Source organism: Harmonia axyridis, chromosome 6 (genome assembly GCF_914767665.1).
Source record: "Harmonia axyridis chromosome 6, icHarAxyr1.1, whole genome shotgun sequence".
Lineage (NCBI taxonomy): Eukaryota > Metazoa > Arthropoda > Insecta > Coleoptera > Coccinellidae > Harmonia > Harmonia axyridis.
In genome coordinates, this window is record NC_059506.1 from 22,441,774 (window position 1) to 22,462,660 (window position 20,887).

General features: G+C 35.1%; 3 protein-coding genes across 4 annotated transcripts in view; 2 read left to right on the forward strand and 1 right to left on the reverse strand.

Annotated features, from left to right (window-relative positions):
• The window catches only part of LOC123682977 (synaptotagmin-15-like), a 187,664-nt gene that overhangs the window by 70,666 nt on the left and 96,111 nt on the right, over positions 1 to 20,887 (forward strand). The window lies entirely within an intron of this gene.
• The window catches only part of LOC123682974, a 45,179-nt gene that overhangs the window by 18,332 nt on the left and 5,960 nt on the right, over positions 1 to 20,887 (forward strand). The gene's annotated exons all lie outside the window — the stretch shown is intronic.
• Positions 15,864 to 19,262, reverse strand: LOC123682978 (testis-expressed protein 47). Its single transcript, XM_045621838.1, has 2 exons — positions 18,943 to 19,262; positions 15,864 to 16,718 (listed from the first exon to the last, which is right to left on the reverse strand). The coding sequence occupies exons 1-2, from the start codon at positions 19,193 to 19,195 to the stop codon at positions 16,039 to 16,041; spliced, it is 933 nt and encodes a 310-aa protein (XP_045477794.1). The 5' UTR covers positions 19,196 to 19,262; the 3' UTR covers positions 15,864 to 16,038.

Here is a 20,887-nt window from a genome sequence, read left to right on the forward strand (position 1 = left end):
ATGATTTGATAAATATTGGAATTTTTTGGGCAGTAAGTTGGCACTGCACATCACTTTCACTCTGTGATCATACAATCTTCTGGGTGTATGTAATATATCGTTTAGCTTATTCCAGTGCTCAATTTTAAAAATTCATATCAAGTATGCTCTGCAGTTTTGTGAGCTGGATGAAAATATCATATAAATAATCCGTTTCAAGATTTATTATTGTACCACGTCACTCAATGAGTCCTGGTCCTGCCGCGAAGATGGCATTGCTAGTGCATCACCACTTTTTTTCTAGTTAGTACCAGCTACAAAAGACAAGTGTAAAAACTTCGAAATGAAGAGTTATGTCAAGTCTGGATCGAAGTCTGGATCGAAGGTTATTAAAGGTTGAGTAATGCTACATTCGTTGTTATTTGAAAAATAAATAGAAACGAGTTTCTTTGATTGATAAAACACTGTTATTTGATGGGAGAAAATACTGTGCAAGTAGAGCAATAGCTTCATAAATGTTATTCAGGCTCTGCTCGATCGACAACAACGATTAAAAGGTGGTCGAAGAACTATCGACGATGCTGAACACTCTAGTCGCCCGAATGTGTAAGTTGATCCAGAAAACGTCAAAAAAGTTTACGAAATGGTTTTAAAGTTGCATGAGTTTGAAAATATCAGAAAGCAGTGTATTCACTATGATGCGTGAACATTTGTCCTTGTGATACCAATGAACTTTTGAGATTCATCACTACACACTGAGCGTCAGCTAAGTGAAAATCAGCTGGCAAAGTTTTGGCATCCGTATTTTGGGACGTGCATGGTAACTACTAACTAGGCAAGTTTTCGATTGATCACTTAATTATAACGATCGTAAATATGAATCTTATTGATGAGTTGGATCTCCTGATTGATATGAATATCAGAACGTATGAAAAAAATAGCATATTTCATTTGGAGGAGAAGTGACGTTCGGCTGGTAAATGCAAGCTTGCCATGAAAAGTGACACTTTTCTACCTTAATAATAATATTCTAATTACTATGTCCTCAACGCGTCTTGTATCTCGTTATTCCTTCGTAAATATTGAGATATGCTCTGACATAAATACCCAAACTAAATTCCATAAATACCGGCCAAGTAGAACGCAATTCCTTTGTAACCTCTTTCGTTTTGTAAAGCAGGTGGAATCCTCATATGATTACCACCTCATGAAAAGCCGAATAGTGTCATAGACTCCTTTATCCCAATCTGATAAGGGTTAAAGGGTTGAAGGATGAGAAATGGGATTGCCTATCAAATTTAGTGGACTTTTAGAAAGGATACATTAGCTGAGCAGGCCTTTTGGATGGGGCCCTCTCACAGGAGGTCATCGAAAGGTTCGATTTGGAGTACAAGTTTAGGACGCTTGCGTCTGGTAAAGAATTCGTCGTAGTCGAGAAATTCTATGACTAATCGGTGTGGTTGTTTTTCTGCTTTCGGAAGTGTTTTGATTCCATCAAGAAATTTCTTAAACGGTGCGGTAGGTTCACCTCATGATGAAGTTGGGAATAACGAAGAAACCAAAGTGCGTTGAAGGCTGTCCTGAGGATTTTATTTTGCTTTCTTGCATGCTGTTGACGAGAGTTCCCTAACTACTTACTACTATTTACGAGCAATCCAATTATACAGGGTGTTCCTAAATTGGAGGTACAAATGAAAATCGAGTATTCTTCGGATAATTTTAGGAAATGAATGTCTTCTAGACATGGACCCGCAAACGCATTGTTTTTGAGATGGAGGGTTTCTTGTTTTCATACGATTACATTATTAGGCCAATTGAAAAGTCCCCGGTCTGATGCACAGATAGCGGTGCTAGTATTAAATCCATATGATTTTTAGTTAGTACCAACCATCAAACGATACGTGTCAAAATTTGACAGCAGTCCGACCATTAGTTTGTGAGATATTGCGTTGTGAGTGTATCTGCTTTTGTTATTTGAAAAGAGATGGAAAAAAAATAATTTCGTGTGCTGATAAAATATTGCTTCTTGAAGGGAAAAAATACAGTTGAAGCAAAATCTTGGCTTTATGAAGAGCTTCCGGAGTCTGCACCAGGAAAATCAACCATTATTAATTGGTATGCTAAGTTTAAACGTGGTGAAATGAGCATCGCAGACGGCGAAGGTAGTGGACGCCCGAAAGAGGCTATCACCGACGAAAAAATTGAAAAAGTTTACAAAATAATTTTGAATGACCGTAAAGTGAAGTTGATTCAGATAGCAGACTTTGTTAAGATATCATCTGAACGTGTACTTCAAATCATTCACGAATATTTGTACATGAGAAAGCTGTGTGAAAAATAGGTGCCGTGCGAGCTCACAATCGATCAAAAGCAACAACATGTGATTGATTCTGAGCAGTGCACCTGAATTTTTGCGTCGATATGTGACAATGGATGAAACATGGCTCATGGCATCAGTATTCTGGGATGCGCAAGGTATAATATTCATTGATTACCTCCAAAAGGGCTAGACCATCAACAGCGATTATTATATAGCGTTGTAGGATCGTTTAATGGATGAAATCATTAAAAAACGGCCCCATTTGAAGAAAAAAAAGGTGCTGTTTCATCAAAACAATGCGCCGTGTCACAAATCGATTAAAACAATGGCAAAATTGCATGAATTGGGCTTCGAATTGCTTCTGCATCCATCGTATTTGCCAGATCTAGCTCCCAGCGACTTTTTACTGTTCTCAGACCCCAAAATAATGCTCGCTGGAAAGATATTTAGCGCCAATGAAGAAGTAATCGCCGAAACTGAGGCCTATTTTGAAACGAAAGACAAATCGTACTACAAAAATGGTATCGAAAAGTTGGAAGAGCGCTATAATCGCTGTATCGCCCTCGAAGGCAACTATGTTGAATGATAAAATAGAATTTTGCCAAAAAAATGTGTTTTACTATGGTAGACTGAGGACTTTTCAATTGGCCTGTTAGTTTTCGTAGTTTTTCGTACCTTTATGAATCATTGCTACAGATTGGCAAAAAACACCAACATGGGTGTAAGAGCGTACATTACCTCTCTCACTAGGTTCTTCAGTGCAGATTCATTTTCAGTCTGTGCGGAAACGGCTGGATCAATTCTTTCAATTTTCGGAAGAATTCATTGATTTTTTCTACAAAAACATTTATGGTTTTTGTATTGTATCATTTCGAAACTTAAAAGGTTTATCGATCGTATCTCAATTATTTCAACATTTTAGAAATTTTTACTTTTTGATGCATAGTAAGTTTTCAACGAATTCAACCTTTTATTCGAAACATTTCTCCGAAAGATATTTCCTTTCAGAGATTTTTCGACTTATTCAACTCAAAATAATCACGTGGTATGAAATATTGCTAGTACTCCTTTGATAAAATGCTACTGGAGAAAATAATGTATGATTCAGTTGAATTCGCAGTGTTCCATTCGTGTAATATTAACTCATTATTAACATCTATTGAAAATTATCTCGATAATAATAGCAATCAAGATTGAATTTCACGCAGATAATGAAGGATTTAGTACGATTACACACGGATGCAAGCATATCCAGCTCGTCCGATCGATACGTACGATAGGAAAGCAAATTTCTCTCAATTCTCATTGATGTTCGAGCAATTGTGTGTTGACTCAATTTATTCAGAGTCGACATGTGGCGTCTTGAGGTTCCGGAGGCATCTTTTCTAGGTGAATGTGAGACACTCTAATTAAAAATTTCATACAGAGTACCGTTAAAAACATACTTGGAAGTTTTTATTGTCCGAGTCGGGAGCATTCGTCATTGAGAAATGCCGATGCTATTTATCCAACTCGGGTTTCATTGATTTCCAATTTGAGGAGAGTTCTTTAGGTGTTAGAGCTATACGAAAAATTATTAACTTCAAATAACAAAGATTGTTTAGATGTAATCTCAGTATTAGCAGAGGAAATGTAAATGGGGCATCATACATTTCAACGTATGATACAAGAGCACAGGACTGCATTTAGAAATAGCTAATTTTTGAAGGATATTAGTTCTCAACTTCAATATTTCAATAGTACAATTATAGGATTAAAGACGGAATTATTGAAAGTTATACTTTAAATTTTCTATATTTTCTTTTATTATTCAAATGAAAACAGAAAACTCCTGTTCTTTTTGGATTAGGGCATAAGCGCGACTCAAGAAAATAATTTCCATAATTTTTAGATCTTCTTCCATTGTATTTTCAATAATTCCGAAATCAGTATGACAAGAGCAATATCATCATCATAGATGAATTTCTCAGATGAGGTAACTGGATGTCACACAAGTGAAAACTCAGCATGCAAATTTCATATAGTTTGGAATACCTCTTGTTTTCGATAGACTACGAGATGAACATGCTGAGTATGTAGATACGTACATGTACATGTATCGTCTAATATTAACATTACTAACACACTCAACATGATGCATTATTCCACTATATATTCCTTCCGGAAACACTGAATATATCATTGTATGTCATATGATATAAGAGTATAGTATTATCCAAAGTCACTTGGAGGAAGCCAGAATATTTCCATTATACATGGGTTGTCCAAGTTTTCAGCATTTCATTGCCAAATAGTTCATGGCTTGAAAGTAGTTACAAATGAACTCGGGTATTTAGCGTATCGTCTCTGGAACAAGAATGTGTCGATATGGTTTTTTCTATTAAATAAAATAGTCCACGTTCCGGCAGGGTGCCGATTTGGTTACTTTCATTGGTAGCAACTAGCAGCTGATCACATCCATCACTTTTTATTTAGCTTTCTTATCATTCACATATCAGCAAGTTTACTCGGTTTTTGTTCATTGTATAATTTATTTTTTTTTCTATTAACATAAAGTATAGTTACTTGAAGTATGCCAGGATATTTTCAATATACAAGGGTTTTCCAAAATAACAGAAATTTATTAGTACTTTTCGATACATTTCAGTAAGCTAGTTGATTGTCTACCGGAATAGTATGCTCGAAATAGTGAACGTCTCTTCCTTTTCCTCACATAATCTACACTCGCTGGTTTCTGAAAACCTTATTCTCGTCAGATGCTTTCAGAGGCAGCAGTGCTCTGTAAGTTTAGGTGAGGAAGTCTAGCATTTTTAAACAGATATCATGCAATATTAAAGTTCCAAAGGAACTATTTGGAATGATCCATCCATCCAGGGAATTTCTCTTTCGGATTTATCATTCTCTTCAAGAGGTGCATTTGCCTATGCCACAAATAGGTTCCCAACTTAGCATAGTAGTGAAGTTCTTTTTGATGTTATGGTTAAAGAAGACCAGAAAACCTAACTTTAAATTTTTTCATCACCAGTACCTTTCCTACACATTCTGATAATGGCACCATAGGCTTGCTTGTCTATCACCAGATGTAAAAAAATATGTGACTCTACACTTGTTGATTTTCGAAAAATGGTTCAAACAATACGCTTTCTAAGCAATGGCTTAACAAGTCTTACACATACCCAGCTCGATCGATAAAACGATTAAAATTTGGTATGCAGACTTCGAAAGGAACCGAAAAACGCCCGAATTCGCATATTGTTTCATCAGAAAACTTAAAAAGAGTCCACGAAATGGTTATGAGCGATCGTAAATTAAAGTTGCGTGAGATAGGGGTGGAGTTGGAGTTATCAGATGGCAGAATATTCCCTATTTTACGAGAACATTTGTCCATGTGAAAGCTTCGCTCGAAATGGACGCTGCATTCGCTCACCGCTGATCAAAAGCAAATACGCATCGTTGATTTCGAACTCTGTTTGGAGCTGTTTAAGCGCGATAAAACGGATTTTTTGCGTCGATATGGAACAGTAGATGACACATGGATTCATTACTACTATTCTGAGTCAAAGAGAGCATGAGCTAAGTTGAAAACAGACGGTGAGATCCATCCAAAGTGAAGAAAATATCAAACATCAGCTGAAAAATTTATGGGGTCCATGTATAGGGACATAGGATATTGTTCATCGACTATCTGTCAAAGGAAAACCAAAACGGTGAATTTTACATTACGTTATTGGATAGATTGAGTGCAGAAATCCAGAAGGACTTCCTTAAAAGCAAAAGAAAAAATAATTCTTTTCCACCAAGATAATGGATCTTGTTACAAATCGATGAGATCCATTGTCAAATTAAATATATTGCTGTTCCAATTGCTTGACCACCCAGCTTATTCCGAGGCTTATTCTCAATATCTGGCCCTTCGTGATCACTGCAAAAGAATGATCCGAGTAAAACAATTTGGCTCTATTGAAGTGATCGCCGGGGTCGAAACTTCGCGCAGACGAATCCTTCTACAGAAAACGCATTGAAAAGGCAGAGGAGCATTAAAATACACGGATCGCTCTTGAAGGTGACTATGTTGAGGATTAAAGTGGAATTTCCAAAGAAAAAAAATGTTTTTACTTGTTAGACCCTGGACTTATTGAGTGAATTGTTGCGAAGCTTGCGTTGTGGCGGACAATCTTTGGTAGAAGAAAGACCAAGTCACTTCTGTCTTACTCGAAGAGTTGGAGTATATAAGTTCTCTCACTCAAGAAAACAGTAACTGGAGAAACTGATGGGCGCACTCATGGGACATTGTCTCTTATAAGGTATCATCTGAAAAACATGGAAAAGGAGCCACTGAGACAGCCAAATGCTTGCTATGCGAATGTGTTTCTATTCACCGGAAAAGAGTACAACAACTTGACTATTGGTTTTAAAAGCCAGATGAATGTAGCAACCAGAAAAAAAAATAATAATGAAGAGAAAAAAAAATAAAGTCCATTGAGACATTAATGTCGGACTGGTAAATAGCACGTGAATGCACAATAGAAGTTAGGTCAAGGTGCTTGCGAGGTCGGATGATTTTTCACCCCTCCTCTAATCTAATCTAATCTAGATAGCCTCGCCTCGCCTCGCTAGCGCTCGGTCTTCAGACGGTTTTCAGTAACTGGGTGAAAAGACCCTTGGCTAACGTCGGCCATAATGATGTTGCCTTTCATTCTCTCTCCCTAAAAACAATGAAATGTATCTCCAACTGCTTACCACCCAGCTTGTTCTTCAGATCTGTCACCAAGTGATTACTGGATTTTTGCAAACTTCAAAAAAATAATTCAGGAAAAGAGCTTTGGCTCTAATGAAAAATTGAATCCTATTTCGAAAACAAAAACTAATTGTTTTTCATTTAAGCTATTGAAAAGTAAAAATGAGCGTTGTACTACATCTATCACTCTTGAAGGTGAAAATGTTGTTCAATAGACTAATGACTTCTTCAGTGAACTGTGGCATTCGAGATCCGAATCTGCCCTTAGAATTTTAAGTTTAAGGTTTTCTCTTTCGAGTGTTATCGTGTTTACGCTCGATTGCCTGGAAAGGATGGAATTTGACTGCGAATCAGTGAGTTGAACTTTATGATTGGAGATTATAAGCAAAATGAAGATATCGTGACTAAATCATATATCGCTCAGAAAGAATAATGAGGAGATATTGGCTTTTGTGTGATTATTTAAGTAAAACTCATTTCAACTTAAGTTTAGTTTTTATTATTAAAACATTTCATACACTAATTGTTCTATCAATGAACGGAATCATCAAATATCACGAACCACTCACATCTCTATCTTCAAACAGAGTTCGCATGTGATACTGTGGTTCGACAAAATTTTTCCAACCTTTAGTACACTCGAGAATATATCATGACATGAATATCGCTGCAATTTTGCCGATTTAACATTGTCGCCCTACAAGGTTCATTGTGTATTCAAAGCAATTTCTCTGTCTGTCCCTAATTGACACTTTATATCACCTCAGCGAATCTATCAAGGTGAGAAATTGAGTGTTTACGCGTTAACAAACAGGATGAATGTATGTGTATCGTGTGCACACACAAAACAGGAAATTATATATCGGATCTTGCAGAGTGACAAATCCATTGTGTAGATTGCTCGATGGAGTGCACGAGAACAGTTCAGGAAGTTTTTCTCTGAGTGAATTGCGAAAAAATCGATTTGACATATTGTTGTGAATTCTAAACGGTTATTTTGATTTTTCTCTTTCACAGGTTTGGTTTCACCTTTGTTTTAACTCTTGAAATCAAATAAATTTGAAAGACATTTATATTAATGAGGAAATTATGAACTGGTGTGTTGAAATTGGCATCGTTTTTAAAATATTTTGACCGGATCATTTTGTTCTTAATTGTTTTAAATCCTATAAGCTATATTTTTACATAGAAACTAGATTTTTGGATTTGCATATTATGAAATAACTCTTTCGAGGTGAATTGAAAGTATTGAACCCATTTGCACGATCTAAATAACGAAACAAAACAAACCGGCTTGGGAAAAGTGCAAAACGATTAAGTTGAAAAAAATATTTTCTTTCAATATATTTAATTTATATTTCTGGTACAAAAGGGCGTACGGTATCTCAAGATTATAAAACAGGCTTTGTTCAATCGCTGCAAGATTATTCAAATTAAGCAAATTATCCTTTTTTTGAATATTTCCTCACCCTCAATTGTACCACACTTTTTTTTAAACTTTGAAGTTTTAATGAACTTTCGGATACAGAATATCATGTGCCCGGAACATGCTTTGCCAATATGCATTTATCATTATGGTCACTATTTATGTGACCCATGTCTTCTTTATATCTTGTAGGTTTGGCGTGGAAGGAATCATTAACCAATACTTGTCCAATTTCATGGCAGTTTCCAAACTAACCATTCAATTTCAGATTCTTTTTTAAAATGGGTAGCTAACTTCGAATCAATATAATGGAAACCAACATTCATAACTCCTTTTTGGTTCTTCAATTTTTTGTTTTCGGTTTCAAGTCATCAACCCTTAGTGAAGAGAAAGGATGAAAAAGATGTTGTTTGAATGAAGAAGAACAGCTAAAATATAAATATTCTGTACTGTAAACAAATACACAAATCAATCACTGCACCTTTACGGGGAAACAGTTTTTGCTGAGGTTTATATCTGTTCTCTTGTGTCATACGTTAAAATGTATGATGCCCCGTTTACATTTCCTCTGTTAATGCTGAGATTATATTTAAACATGCTTCATTACTCGAAGTTCATAATTTTTTGTATTGCTCGATCTCAAAAAAATATATGTATATAAATATGTATATACAATCAAAATGTAGAGGTTTCAAATATCAATGGAAATACGGTATATTCAGAGAATAGATAAAAATGTCCAAATTTATATTTATTATTAACACCAATGTGTCAAGTGTAAAAAAATATTCATTTCAATTTTAGGGTGTTGGATCAAATAAGACAGTCACACCAATCCTATAAATGACAATTTCAGAATATCACCTAAAGTAAAATAAATACCTTTTTTTCCGTGATAGATACATCCAATATATTTCAATTCAGCAACTGTTGATAGCTGTGTATTCAGGCGAAAAATTAAATTCAATGATGAAAATCTAGATTCATAGATAAATAAAAGCAGGTAGAGATATAGCGAAGAAAAAATTAATTGAAAAAAAAATAGTCTTTGATCTTATGCGGCTTCTGTAGTATAAAAGATTTTCAATGTGTTAAGAATTCCACTATTCAGAAATCTATCAGTAAGTAGTGTTCAATCGACTTGTCTCGGATACTTCAGTGTTCAGTTTCAACCACTGAATAATTCCAATTTAACGGATTCACGTTGGAAACTTCTGAAACAATCATCGGCTCCTCTCAAGCGAATTCTTATCTTGTTATCCACATGTTACCTTATTACCAGTACTCCGCTTCTGAAGTCCAAATGCACCGATGTCATTTATTTCTATATATTAGGTTTAAAGTTTCGAAATTTTCCGTTACAACAGCAAACAACAGATTCGACTGGATTGAAATTTAGAGTGTATATGTAAAATAGTTAGTCAAAAGTTTCAAGAGGATTTATTTCATCAGAACCTTTTATCGATAACAACTAACCGACAATAATGGCATCATAATTCACGTATACACTTCTCCAATAAATTCACCACTAAAAATCAGGCAAAAGTTTAAGATACATTTTCGTCGGAACTACTTGAATGACAGGTTATTTTCTTCTGAACGTCAGTGTGTAAACCGTATACGCATAAAAACCTCTATTTCACAAATACCGAGAGTCGCAATTATAGTCTGTTTTTTTCATAAAATTTATAACATTCTTATGTAACTTATACCTTTGCCCTATCTTTTTTCAACATTTTCATTTTTGATTCACTCCATTATCTCGCTAATTGTTTCCATTAGATACATTCTTCACGTGTAAGAATTAGTGTTTCCTGTTGCATATTCGTTGATATTGGAATTTTCCAAAAATTTTATACTTGTACTAAGAATTTGCATTTGACAATTACTGGTACTCTTTATTTTTTCATTGCCTGCTACTAAGTCTAGATGACTAGATACACTCTGCCACTTCCGTGCTGATAATGCTAATTAAATTCAATCAAAAATCATGTCATGCTATAAAATGGTGTTTCTCGAATAATAAGAAAAATAATGAAGTGAATAAAAGAAGAAATTTTGAAAAACGATGAAGCTAAAATGTGAGTTTGATTCGAACTATTACACTGATATTTATAAAACAGAGATTTTTATGCACATACGGTTCACACACTAACGTTCAGAAGAAAATAACCTGTCATTAAAAAAAAATTCAAATCGAACAAGTAGTTTTGACGAAAATGTATCTTAAACTTTTGCCTAATTTTTAGTGGTGCGGTAATTTATTATTATTTATAATTTATCTGTGAATATTATAAATAATTTTTTCAATTGGTATATTTTCAGCCTCATTGGTGGTTCAAGTTCTTCTTTTCATAAATTCTACCTAATATTCAGCGAGACTGAGCGAGAAAGGATAAACAAATAAATTATTAAGGAGGCAAAATGCCAGATCGTTGATTCAACTATGCGTATTTTCACGCACGAAAGAAGGAGATGATAATCTGGTTCTGGAATTCATAATTGCCGAACTGATCCAAATAAAGAAAAAATTATTACCTAACTTACGCAAGATGATAAAAGAAAGCATAGAAAATTTAGGCAAATCCGTATTGACTGCCTCGTTAACCATCCAAAGGACCGTGAAGCCAAATTCCCTAACTTGTAATTCGAATATTACTGAAACGTGAAATTATTTGAAGGAATTCTCATTTTAATGTCACACTCTCTCTCTCTGAAGGATTAGTAACAGATCAAATGGAAAATTAGGAAACTGAATTTGAATGCATTTATCACAAGTTTATATAAATTACCATATCGTTTCAGTCTTGTGAAAAACTTGCCATAAGGCGAGTTAATTCATAAAAATATCATTGCAGGTTGCACAATAATTATGAATTAATACGAAATAATTTTCTTCCTTTTTTTCAATTAAGACATGCTTTTTGGTTTATTATTTTCAATAATAAAGCTTCGGAATCGATTGAGGAAAATATATATTCAAACCCCTTAAAGTTTATGTTGAGGAATGTTTGAAACTAAAAATCGAAAAAAATCCTTCCATCTGTCATCCACAGCTTTTATGGTGAAGCGTAAAATCAATCGCAGAACTGCATAAATTTTTTTAGCTAGGGAATATGCTATTTTTGAAGCAAAAACTAAGTGAACAAAAGTTAAAAAAAACCCTACAGTATTTTTCCGCAGTAATCAATTCCGAATATATTTTTTCATCATCTTAATTACGCATACCTATTGAGGGTAATGGCTCAAAATTTGGCGCATGAAACATTGGCGCAGACGAACTGGATTAATATGAGATATTCTAAGAAGAAAAAAAACAGTAGTTGTAATGTTTTCTGGCTGGGATTCTACTCAATTGAAAACCTTTATGAAAATAATAATTAACCAAAAGTTTGTAAAAGAAAGAAGCGTTCGCTCATTCATGAGCCTATATTTGACATAATAGTCGCATGAATGAATTGAATGATCAATACATGTGTTTTCTTATAACGGGTGTTTTTTTCGAGGTATATAACTTTAAGTTGGCATTACTTTTCAAGATGGCGACCGATTTAACAGCTGCTAAGTGATTTATTCTCAGTTTGGTTTGGCAATTCAAGAATTGAAGCCAAACGATCATCAAGTAAGGCGTAGATTCGTCGAATAGGCCCAAAATGAAATTGCCGTTGTTCCCGATTTTCATAAGCGAATTTCATGTGGATTATCATATTATTCAATGTAGCTTATTGCCCAGATGAAGAAATTATGTGGAATCCCCTCACGAATCGGTGATTTGTAAGAAGAAATATCTCTTATTATTTCGTTCTGAACAGAGCAGTGGTCGTGTTCTCCCTCAGTTGTTCATCAGTTCAGTTCAAATTTCATCAAAGATTTCTCAAGAAATACCTTTTTGAAATATTATTTTTACTTTTTAAACACTTTGTACCACAACGATTGAGTTTGAGACAGAGATTGTGTAACTCTCGAGAAATAGCTTTTTTAGATATTATTTTTACTTTTGAAACACAACAATTCAGAGTACCCACCTAATGAAAATTGGCGAAAATGAATTCTATTGAAAACGAACAACAACTATAAATTGTTTTTACTGAATATTTCAACGACAAGATATAATCAATGTTCTACGAAGATTAAAAACACTGATAAGTATTCTTGTTATAATATGGATGAATACTGTTGAATCCAAATCATTCGTAAAAGTGAAAACTAGGTTTCTAATAAGGAATTATGAATACTTTTTTTGTGGAATTTCATTCGTTGTAATCATAGAATCAGAGTATTTTCATCGTGTTGAACTGTTGAAAAACCTTGACACCATAATTAATTGCAAATCCTCGTGAATTCTTCTGGAAGAGATCTTGATAATGAAAACAATTTCTACGATTAAAAGCACGGTTGCTATTTCAGTAGCACGCAAAATGCTCGAACTTAATCTTTCATACACACTGCAGTTTGATAAAAAACCAACCCGCTGTGATATTTATAACCTGTTTTGCGGATTCGAACTGTATTGTTTCCTGTTCTACCTTTCGCCTTTTACTTTTGTCAGTGAACTAGACTTGAGACATTAGGATGAATTTACGTAATAACTCGAATTGTTACAGAACTCGCCACACTGGTTCGCATAAAAAGGAAGGAACTACTCTTATTCACATCTAGGCTATTACGAGAACTTGCACGATATTGAGAGGGTGTTGAAGCATAGCAACGCTGAGAACAAGCAATTGACATTTTGAAATAAATTGAGTATGGGAAATAAGAACTTTGAAATTGAAGAATACTTCGTCGGTGTTTCATTGAATTTTTTCAAACGGATCTTCATAACATCCTAAACCAGTTTTATTTATGATATGTGGAAGATGAGCACAATTTCGACCAATGAGCGAATTTTTAATTGTCGGGAGCCGCCGGGACTCGAACCCGGCACCTTGTCGCATCTCGGTGAGTGAGTCTACCTCTTAACGTCTAGGCTACCGAGTGCTGTGTTTATTGTTGCTATGTGGAGCTTTATGAGAAGCCGCCACATAAGTATTCTGACTTCTTCCGAGTGACTTCGTATATACCATACTAGTATATTCTGCTACGAGGGTGTTCCATTCAAGACTACCAAAAAACATGTAAATGGAGCATTTTCCATATTATCAAAAGAAAACTCTCGGATTGGTTCTGTTAGCACTGTTTTGTTAGCATGTGATTTTGCGTGAAGAGAACAAATTCTTTTTTTGTTAGATATAGACATAATTAATGTTTTACACAGTTAGTAGGTGTGGTTGGAGAATTGACAAAAAAATAGCATAATACCTCAAATTACCCGATTCATCTTCCTACTGGGGCCACTGCTTTTGGCGCTCATCGACATCTTTGCTGGCCGATACAGTTGCTGATATATACATCATGAAACGCCATCGTGGCTGGATATTTAGCACTGTAGCAGATACTTATGTAGAAAATTTATTAGTTAAAGATGATTCTTCCTCTTTTGAAGAAAAATTCAACTTTAAAAGAGTGAATAATGCAATCACTTCATGAACATTTTTGTTTTGAATTATTGGTGTTAACAAGAATAATGTTAATTATGAATGAATCTAATAAAATTATCTGTATTCAGTAAGCTATTTTTTTACCAAAGAGAGTATTTTCGCTTTTGAGGAAGTAACCTCAGTATTTATGGGTCGTGCAGAAACAATTTGATTTTACCAGAATTTCATTAATTTTAAGTCGTTTTCACGCTCTGTGTTTTTGTATATCCACTCAACAATCTTCTACTATTTAATTGAATTATTTGTAGTGTTTTATGCGTTCGAAACATGTCCCATTTGATACCTTGAACAAATGATGTGGAAATCTGACTGGGTGCTTGTTATTATTGGTATTTATTTTCTGACCGTTGATTGATTCGAAATCCAAACTTTCTAAACTTTTTTATCTTGAAATAGAGGACGACTGCCTGTAGTCTCAATAGCTTCGATTTAAAATAACACTTAACAAGTCCCTTCAAACTCACTCTTCTTTTCAACAACTCTAATGCAATTTCCTACGCCTTGGTATTTCGGAAATCAATTGACAAGTCGAGTAAATTCATTTCTTCATGTTGTCCGTAACTATGAGGATGTTCAAAGTTTTTCATACATGAAGTTCTGCATTGGAAAAGTTCGGAATGTTTCAACTTCTGATGAGATATTCATCCTGAAGCTCGGTGAAAATATGCATGCCGCAAGGAGAACATGATATTCCATCGATTTTCACTTGAAACTTCAAATTTCATGAGAGCTTTTCACGTTCGGTTATTTTTTGTTATATGGTTTGCCTTTGTATTTCTGAATTGAAGGACTAGCTAATGAGTCTCTACTCTCTTCAAATAGATAATGAGATATCATGATTTATCGTACTTGTGAGTTTGTTGATGCAGTTTTCTAGTCTCACAGCTGTTTTTATTTTGTGGACTTGTTACCCTGAACTTATGGCTATGAATGATCCCACAGCTAAGGTAGTCAAATTATAATTCTCCCTTTGAATTTGAATAGATATGAGGGGTGTTGCGATACCTCATTTTAAAGATCTTATCAAGTACTATCTGATTCCGAAATTTCGCTTCAAATTTCCCATCGATAACAGATAAAGTTGTGGAAGAATACTTACTACTAAATACCTTTGAATAATATTCTCGACATAAATTTTCGGAGTAGTGTATTATGAGTTGTTAAAACCGACTGAAACAATCACAGGCGATCGTTATCGAACGCGATTAATGCTTTTGGGCCGAGCATTGAATGACAAACAGCAATACAACGAGAGACATGATAAAGTGATTTTACAGCATGACAATGCTTGACCCTATGTTGCGAAAGTGGTCAAGACATACTTGGAAACGTTGAAATGGGAAGACCTACCCAACCCACCGTATTCTCCAGACGTTGTTCCCTCGGACTATCACTTGTTTCGATCAATGGCACAGCTTGATTGACCAGCATTTCCAGTATAATGTGTAAAGTGAAAAATTGAATCGATTCATGTGCATGACATGACCAAATATGACCAGTTTTTTCAACGTGGGATTCGTACGCTGCTCGAAAGATGGGAGAAGTAGTGGCCAGTTTTCCACAATAAAGCGTAGAAATTCGACAAAAAATGGCGGAAGCAAAGTTGTACACCTTTTCAACATTTATAGAAATGACAATAATTATCTTTGGCTTTAATGTTAAGAATAAGTCCTGAATGGAGTTAAGTCTATCACAATAATTAGTTTCTTTAATCAATAATTGCCAAATTTCAATTGATCATGATATTTGTAGTTGAATTACCGCCCAAATCATCTAATCAATAAAACACCAGAAACAGTTGCTCTTTCACATTTCATGTTCCTATATCTTTCGTCATTTCAAGGAATAAGAACTACATGATACTCTCATCCACTTCATTTATTGATATTTTCACCCGAAAAATAGATCATTCCTTATATTTCAAGCAATATTATAGTTTCAGTTTACCGCATCAAAATTCTGATATGGTACATCCATACCTTCCAAAATCAAATTCCGTGTTAGATCTTTATAATTACTTCTGAACATTCAGATGTCACTGCTGTTCCGGCGCGTCCACTTGCGCCTCATCATCCAGCACAATTTCCTCAACCTGTCCAGTCTTATGAGTCGGCAGATCAACACATAGTTCCTTCGGCTTCTCGAAGATGGTATAAGGAACCATCGTACTGGGGATAGGCCAAACCTCATCCTGGTACGTATCAGGCACTACAGGACAGCCATAAATGTTGATGTAGTCCTCCAGATTCCTCAAGAACCTCGTCTGCACCAAAAACTGGAGCAGATTGATCTCCGGATAGAAAGCCTTGAGGACCTCTTCATACAAGGTGCTATCGAGACTGCCAGTTGTGGGCTCGACAGGCTTCGCCCTGAAGTCTATCGTCGAATCATCGTCATTGTCATTGCGCGTTTTTATCTCGCGGATCTCCCGGCACAATTGGTATACTTTCTGCACGCAGTTGAAGATGTATCTGCCGGATTTTTCCATGTCGGAGTCCGGGTCGATTTTCTCGAGAAGCGTTGCTGGTTTTCCCGGTATATCCATCCATTCGATTACGAAACGCTGATTGATGTGATTGACTAGAAGGACCAACTTCATCTTTGCGAATTTGTGGTAGACGTCGGTTTCCATCAGGAGGTGGAAGTGCTTCATTATAGTGTCTTCCGAGCCTTCCAGCATGTGGACGAAGTATTTTTTGTAATGCAGAAAAATTCCTGAAATTAATCATCAATATTAGTTAACCCTCAAGTTTTTTTCCGGAATGAACTGCGAAAATAATCTTAACAACTTCTCAGAAAAAAAAACTGAAAGCTTCCTGATCTCTGTATACGTCATACTGATTTCGGAATTATTGAAAATAATTCAAATGAAGATCCAATAGGTATGGAAAATTATTTTCTTGAGTGGCCCTAATCCAGATAAAACAAAAGTTTCCTGTTTTCATTTGAAGAATCAACTAGAATATAGAAAATTGAATGTAACTTTCAATAATTCCGTCTTAAATCATATTTACTCTCAAATATCTTGCAGTTAAACTTGATTCTTTTTTGAATTTCAAAGTTCACTTGGAAAATTCACGTTTGAAATTGAAGTTGAGGAATAATATCGTTCAAAAATTATATGATTCTTCATGGGGTGCTGATGCCAGCACTCTTCGTAAGGCAGCTTTGGCCTTGGTTTTTTTTTTCTGCTGAATACTGTTGTCCCTTCCCAGTGAGCAGATGTTCATTGGTGATGAGTAAGTAGCTTTGGTGAACAAGTATAATTATCTTGGTCATGAGGTCCAATCTCAAGAGACAACCAAACGTGGGAAATTAAAAGAAGAGTTACACTATCCTAAGCAGCCTATGGAAAGCTTGCGGACGCCTTTGGAAAGAGACATACCACAATGTTTGAAGAGGAAAGTGTTTGATCAATGCGTGTTGCCGGTCATGACCTATGGAGCTGAAACCTTAACACTAACTACAGCAAGTGCTAACAAACTTATGGTAACACAGCGTAAAATGAAAAGATCCATGCTCGAGGTGTCATTGCGGAATCATATAAGAAATGAGGATCTGCGAAGAAGAACAGGCGTAACAGATGTAGTTGTCCAAATTCGAAAGCTCAAGTGGAAGTGGGCTGGACATTTTGCACGAATGACGGACGGGAGATGGACGAAGAGGCTGCTCGAATGGAGACCGCGCTTGGATAAAAAAAGCAGAGGAAGACCTCCTACACGTTGGACGGACGATCTAAAGAGATGTGCAGGCAACTGGATACAAAATGCTCAAGATAGAAAGGAATGAACAGAAATGGGGGAGGCTTATGTCCAGCAGTGGACGCAGAGAGCTGAGTGATGATGACTGTTGTCCCTTTGGTTCTATAGTGCTCATGTCCATAAAATTGATGCACAGCTCAATGTGTCTATGAAAATTATCATTGGAACTATTAGATCTACACCTTTACATTGGTTATCAGTACTATCACAATAAGTTCCGCCTCATATTCGTAGACAGGTTGCAGTCAAGAAATCTTGGGATAAATTTCATTTCTACCCGAACTTATTTCCAATTGAAACTCACCTCCCAGATACTAGAACTGCCAGATTAAAGTCAAGCAAATCTTTATGTATTAATACTTTCTTTCGATCTAATGAAAGTGACAAGGAAATTAGGTGTTCGGAAAGGAGTTCTTGTAATGTCCTCAACAAAGGTCTTATCGTTGATCCTTCAGAGAAAGTTCCAGGTTTCAATCTCCCTAGGAAAATTTGACTTAGGACTGGTCATGGTCGTTACAATAGTATGCTCTTCAAATGGCATTTAATTTAAAACCCACCATGTGAGTGTGGTGTAGAAGAAACCATTGACCACTTGGTGAATACTTGCCCCATTTATAAATTTCATGGTGCGTTCCAAGCAATCCATTCAGTTTCAGATTCTGTTTTTTACAATGAGTCGCTAACTTTGAATGGAAACTATAACAACTGGTTCTTTTTTTTTTATTTCAAATTGAATTATAATATGTCGTTAACTTTTGGTGAAAAGGAAGGTTGAAGGGGATTTTGTTTGGATCAAGAGGATGCCCTTCAATATAAATATGTCAGCTTATTCTGTGAACAAGTACACAAACCCATTACTACACATATACTGGGAGACAAAGTTTTTGCTGAGGTTTTCATCTGTACTCTTGTATTATATTTTGAAATATATGACGCCCCGTTCACACTTCTTTTTCTCTGCTTCTACTGAGTTATCATCTACACATGCTTTATTGTTTTAAGTAAATAATTTTTTGTATAGCTCTATCTAGAGAGAATATAAATTCTGAAATAAAGTGTTCAAATATTTAATTTTATTTAATAATACTGAATCATGAATATGAATTATTCAGATGTAGATATCATCCATCATCTCTTCAATGATGAGTCATTCAAATGAGCTATATAAATTATCTTACCTGTCAAGATTTCATCATTATACCCGCTGTTGATTTCCTTCACTATCTCTCGGAAAACGTCCGATACGCCCTCTTCCGCTTCGGTGTCGAAAGAATGTTCTCCCAGATAAATTATTCGGTTGACATAAATGTTTTTCTTCGCTTGCTCCAAGTTATCGTGGAGTATATCAAGTAGTGAATCTCTGAAGGGTTCTGGAATTCCTATGGCTACTTGACTCTTCCTTCTAAGATTTTTTTTGCCTCTCATTGGCATTTTGAAGAATAGAAAGCTTCAACTCTGTTGACACTGGAAATGAGTGAAGTTTGATCGATAGGTAGTCATAGAACCTAGAACGCTAGAGTTGTTCATAGATAGGCCTGGTTTGCCACTCATAGAAAAAAGACAAGGATTTTCTTATTTCTCTTATTAACCAATGAATAAATAAGTATGAACAAATAAATGGTCTACTATGCACTATGCATTTCGGTAAGGTAGAGCCATTATCAGGAGCTCTAAAATCAAACAAATGTATCAAACAAATGAAAGGATCCATAATTTATTCAATTTGAGATCCTTTCAATTGTTTGATTTCAGAGCCCCTGATGATGGCAAGTTACCTTGCCGAATTGCATAGTGCATAAATTAAATATATGGTGGAGTAGATCATTTATTTGTATAAACCTATCATCAATAACTACACCGATGGACTATTACCAATATTCAATGAAGAAATATTCACCAACTTGTGTTTCGTGATAAATTGTATCTTAATCAAAGAAGAATTGAAACGTTCAAAAAAATATTACTTTTTGGAACAAAACCTGCACGTACTATTTAATTGGATCTTTTGAGAATGATGTATGGAAAAGCATACCTCATAGGATGATTCTGATAGTTCATGGAATTTTGGGAAAAATTTCATCGAGAAAACGAAAACAGATATAACACTTCAAGATACGTGATAGAAATATCCCACAAAAGCCTTATAAATCGACTTCAAGTAATCGAAAATGAACTTTTTGTACTCAAACATGTCCTTTCTGAATGAAGTCAATCTCTTCATTGAGATTAACAAATGTTTGAAAAATAATTGTTCCCAACATTTCACGAAAACTCCGTATTTTAAGTACCTTTTTACAGGATTAGATGAAGAGTTGTTGAACTGAAAAAATTTCACTCTTAAGGGAATGTTTATTGAGCGTGCCAAGCAGAGATTCAGAATTTTTATTAAGAACTAATTCTTTGTGGTTAATGAAATGTAAAGAAATCACGTTCACTCACAGTGAAATCCAAAATATTCACGAAAATAGGAAAAGTCTGAAATTTTCCTAGTCATAATCTGATTTACTCGATTTCAGAAATATAGAAGGAAAACGATAGTAAAGGGCGATAAAACTTCAAAATTTGAAATTATTCGATCTATTAGTTGAAGAGTTATTGAACTGTGAAATTTAACTCTTTAAATTAACATCACCCTGTATATCCCAAACGTAGGCACTCAGGCGATTGAAAACTCTTGATAAGAGTCGTCTACGATGACCTTAATTCATGGTATACTTTTGTCGCATTCTTCCCGGACACCCTTTAAAATCGTAAGGAATACAAAGTCGAGCACAGACAATATATTTCCATTATGCAAACCTCTTTACTCGACGTAGTTCTCGAAATACCACTCGCGAACTACGTCTCGAAAATCGGTGTATAATCGATTATTGTCTATGCTCTTGTGATATTATAACTGATAACTTCATGATTGGATTCACCAAAAAAGTCAAAATGCAAATGAATATTTGATAGGTCGATCGAAGTTTTGTGATACTAGCTATCTTTTCTATATATTATGTTGTTATGTTTTTAAGGCATCTTCGCTTGCGTAAATACAGCAAATTTTATTTCAGCATCAGAATCTGAAATCTGAATTGGCATCTCCGTTATGAATCTCGCGTTTTCTATAGATATCAACCT

What these genes read in the sequence shown, in the direction of transcription:
- LOC123682978 (XM_045621838.1), bottom strand. Translation starts at nt 19,195, where the DNA reads ATGCCAATGAGAGGCAAAAAAAATCTTAGAAGGAAGAGTCAAGTAGCC. An exon ending in TAATGATGAAATCTTGACAG is followed by an intron (nt 16,719 to 18,942) that starts GTAAGATAATTT and finishes GATTAATTTCAG; the next exon opens with GAATTTTTCTGCATTACAAA.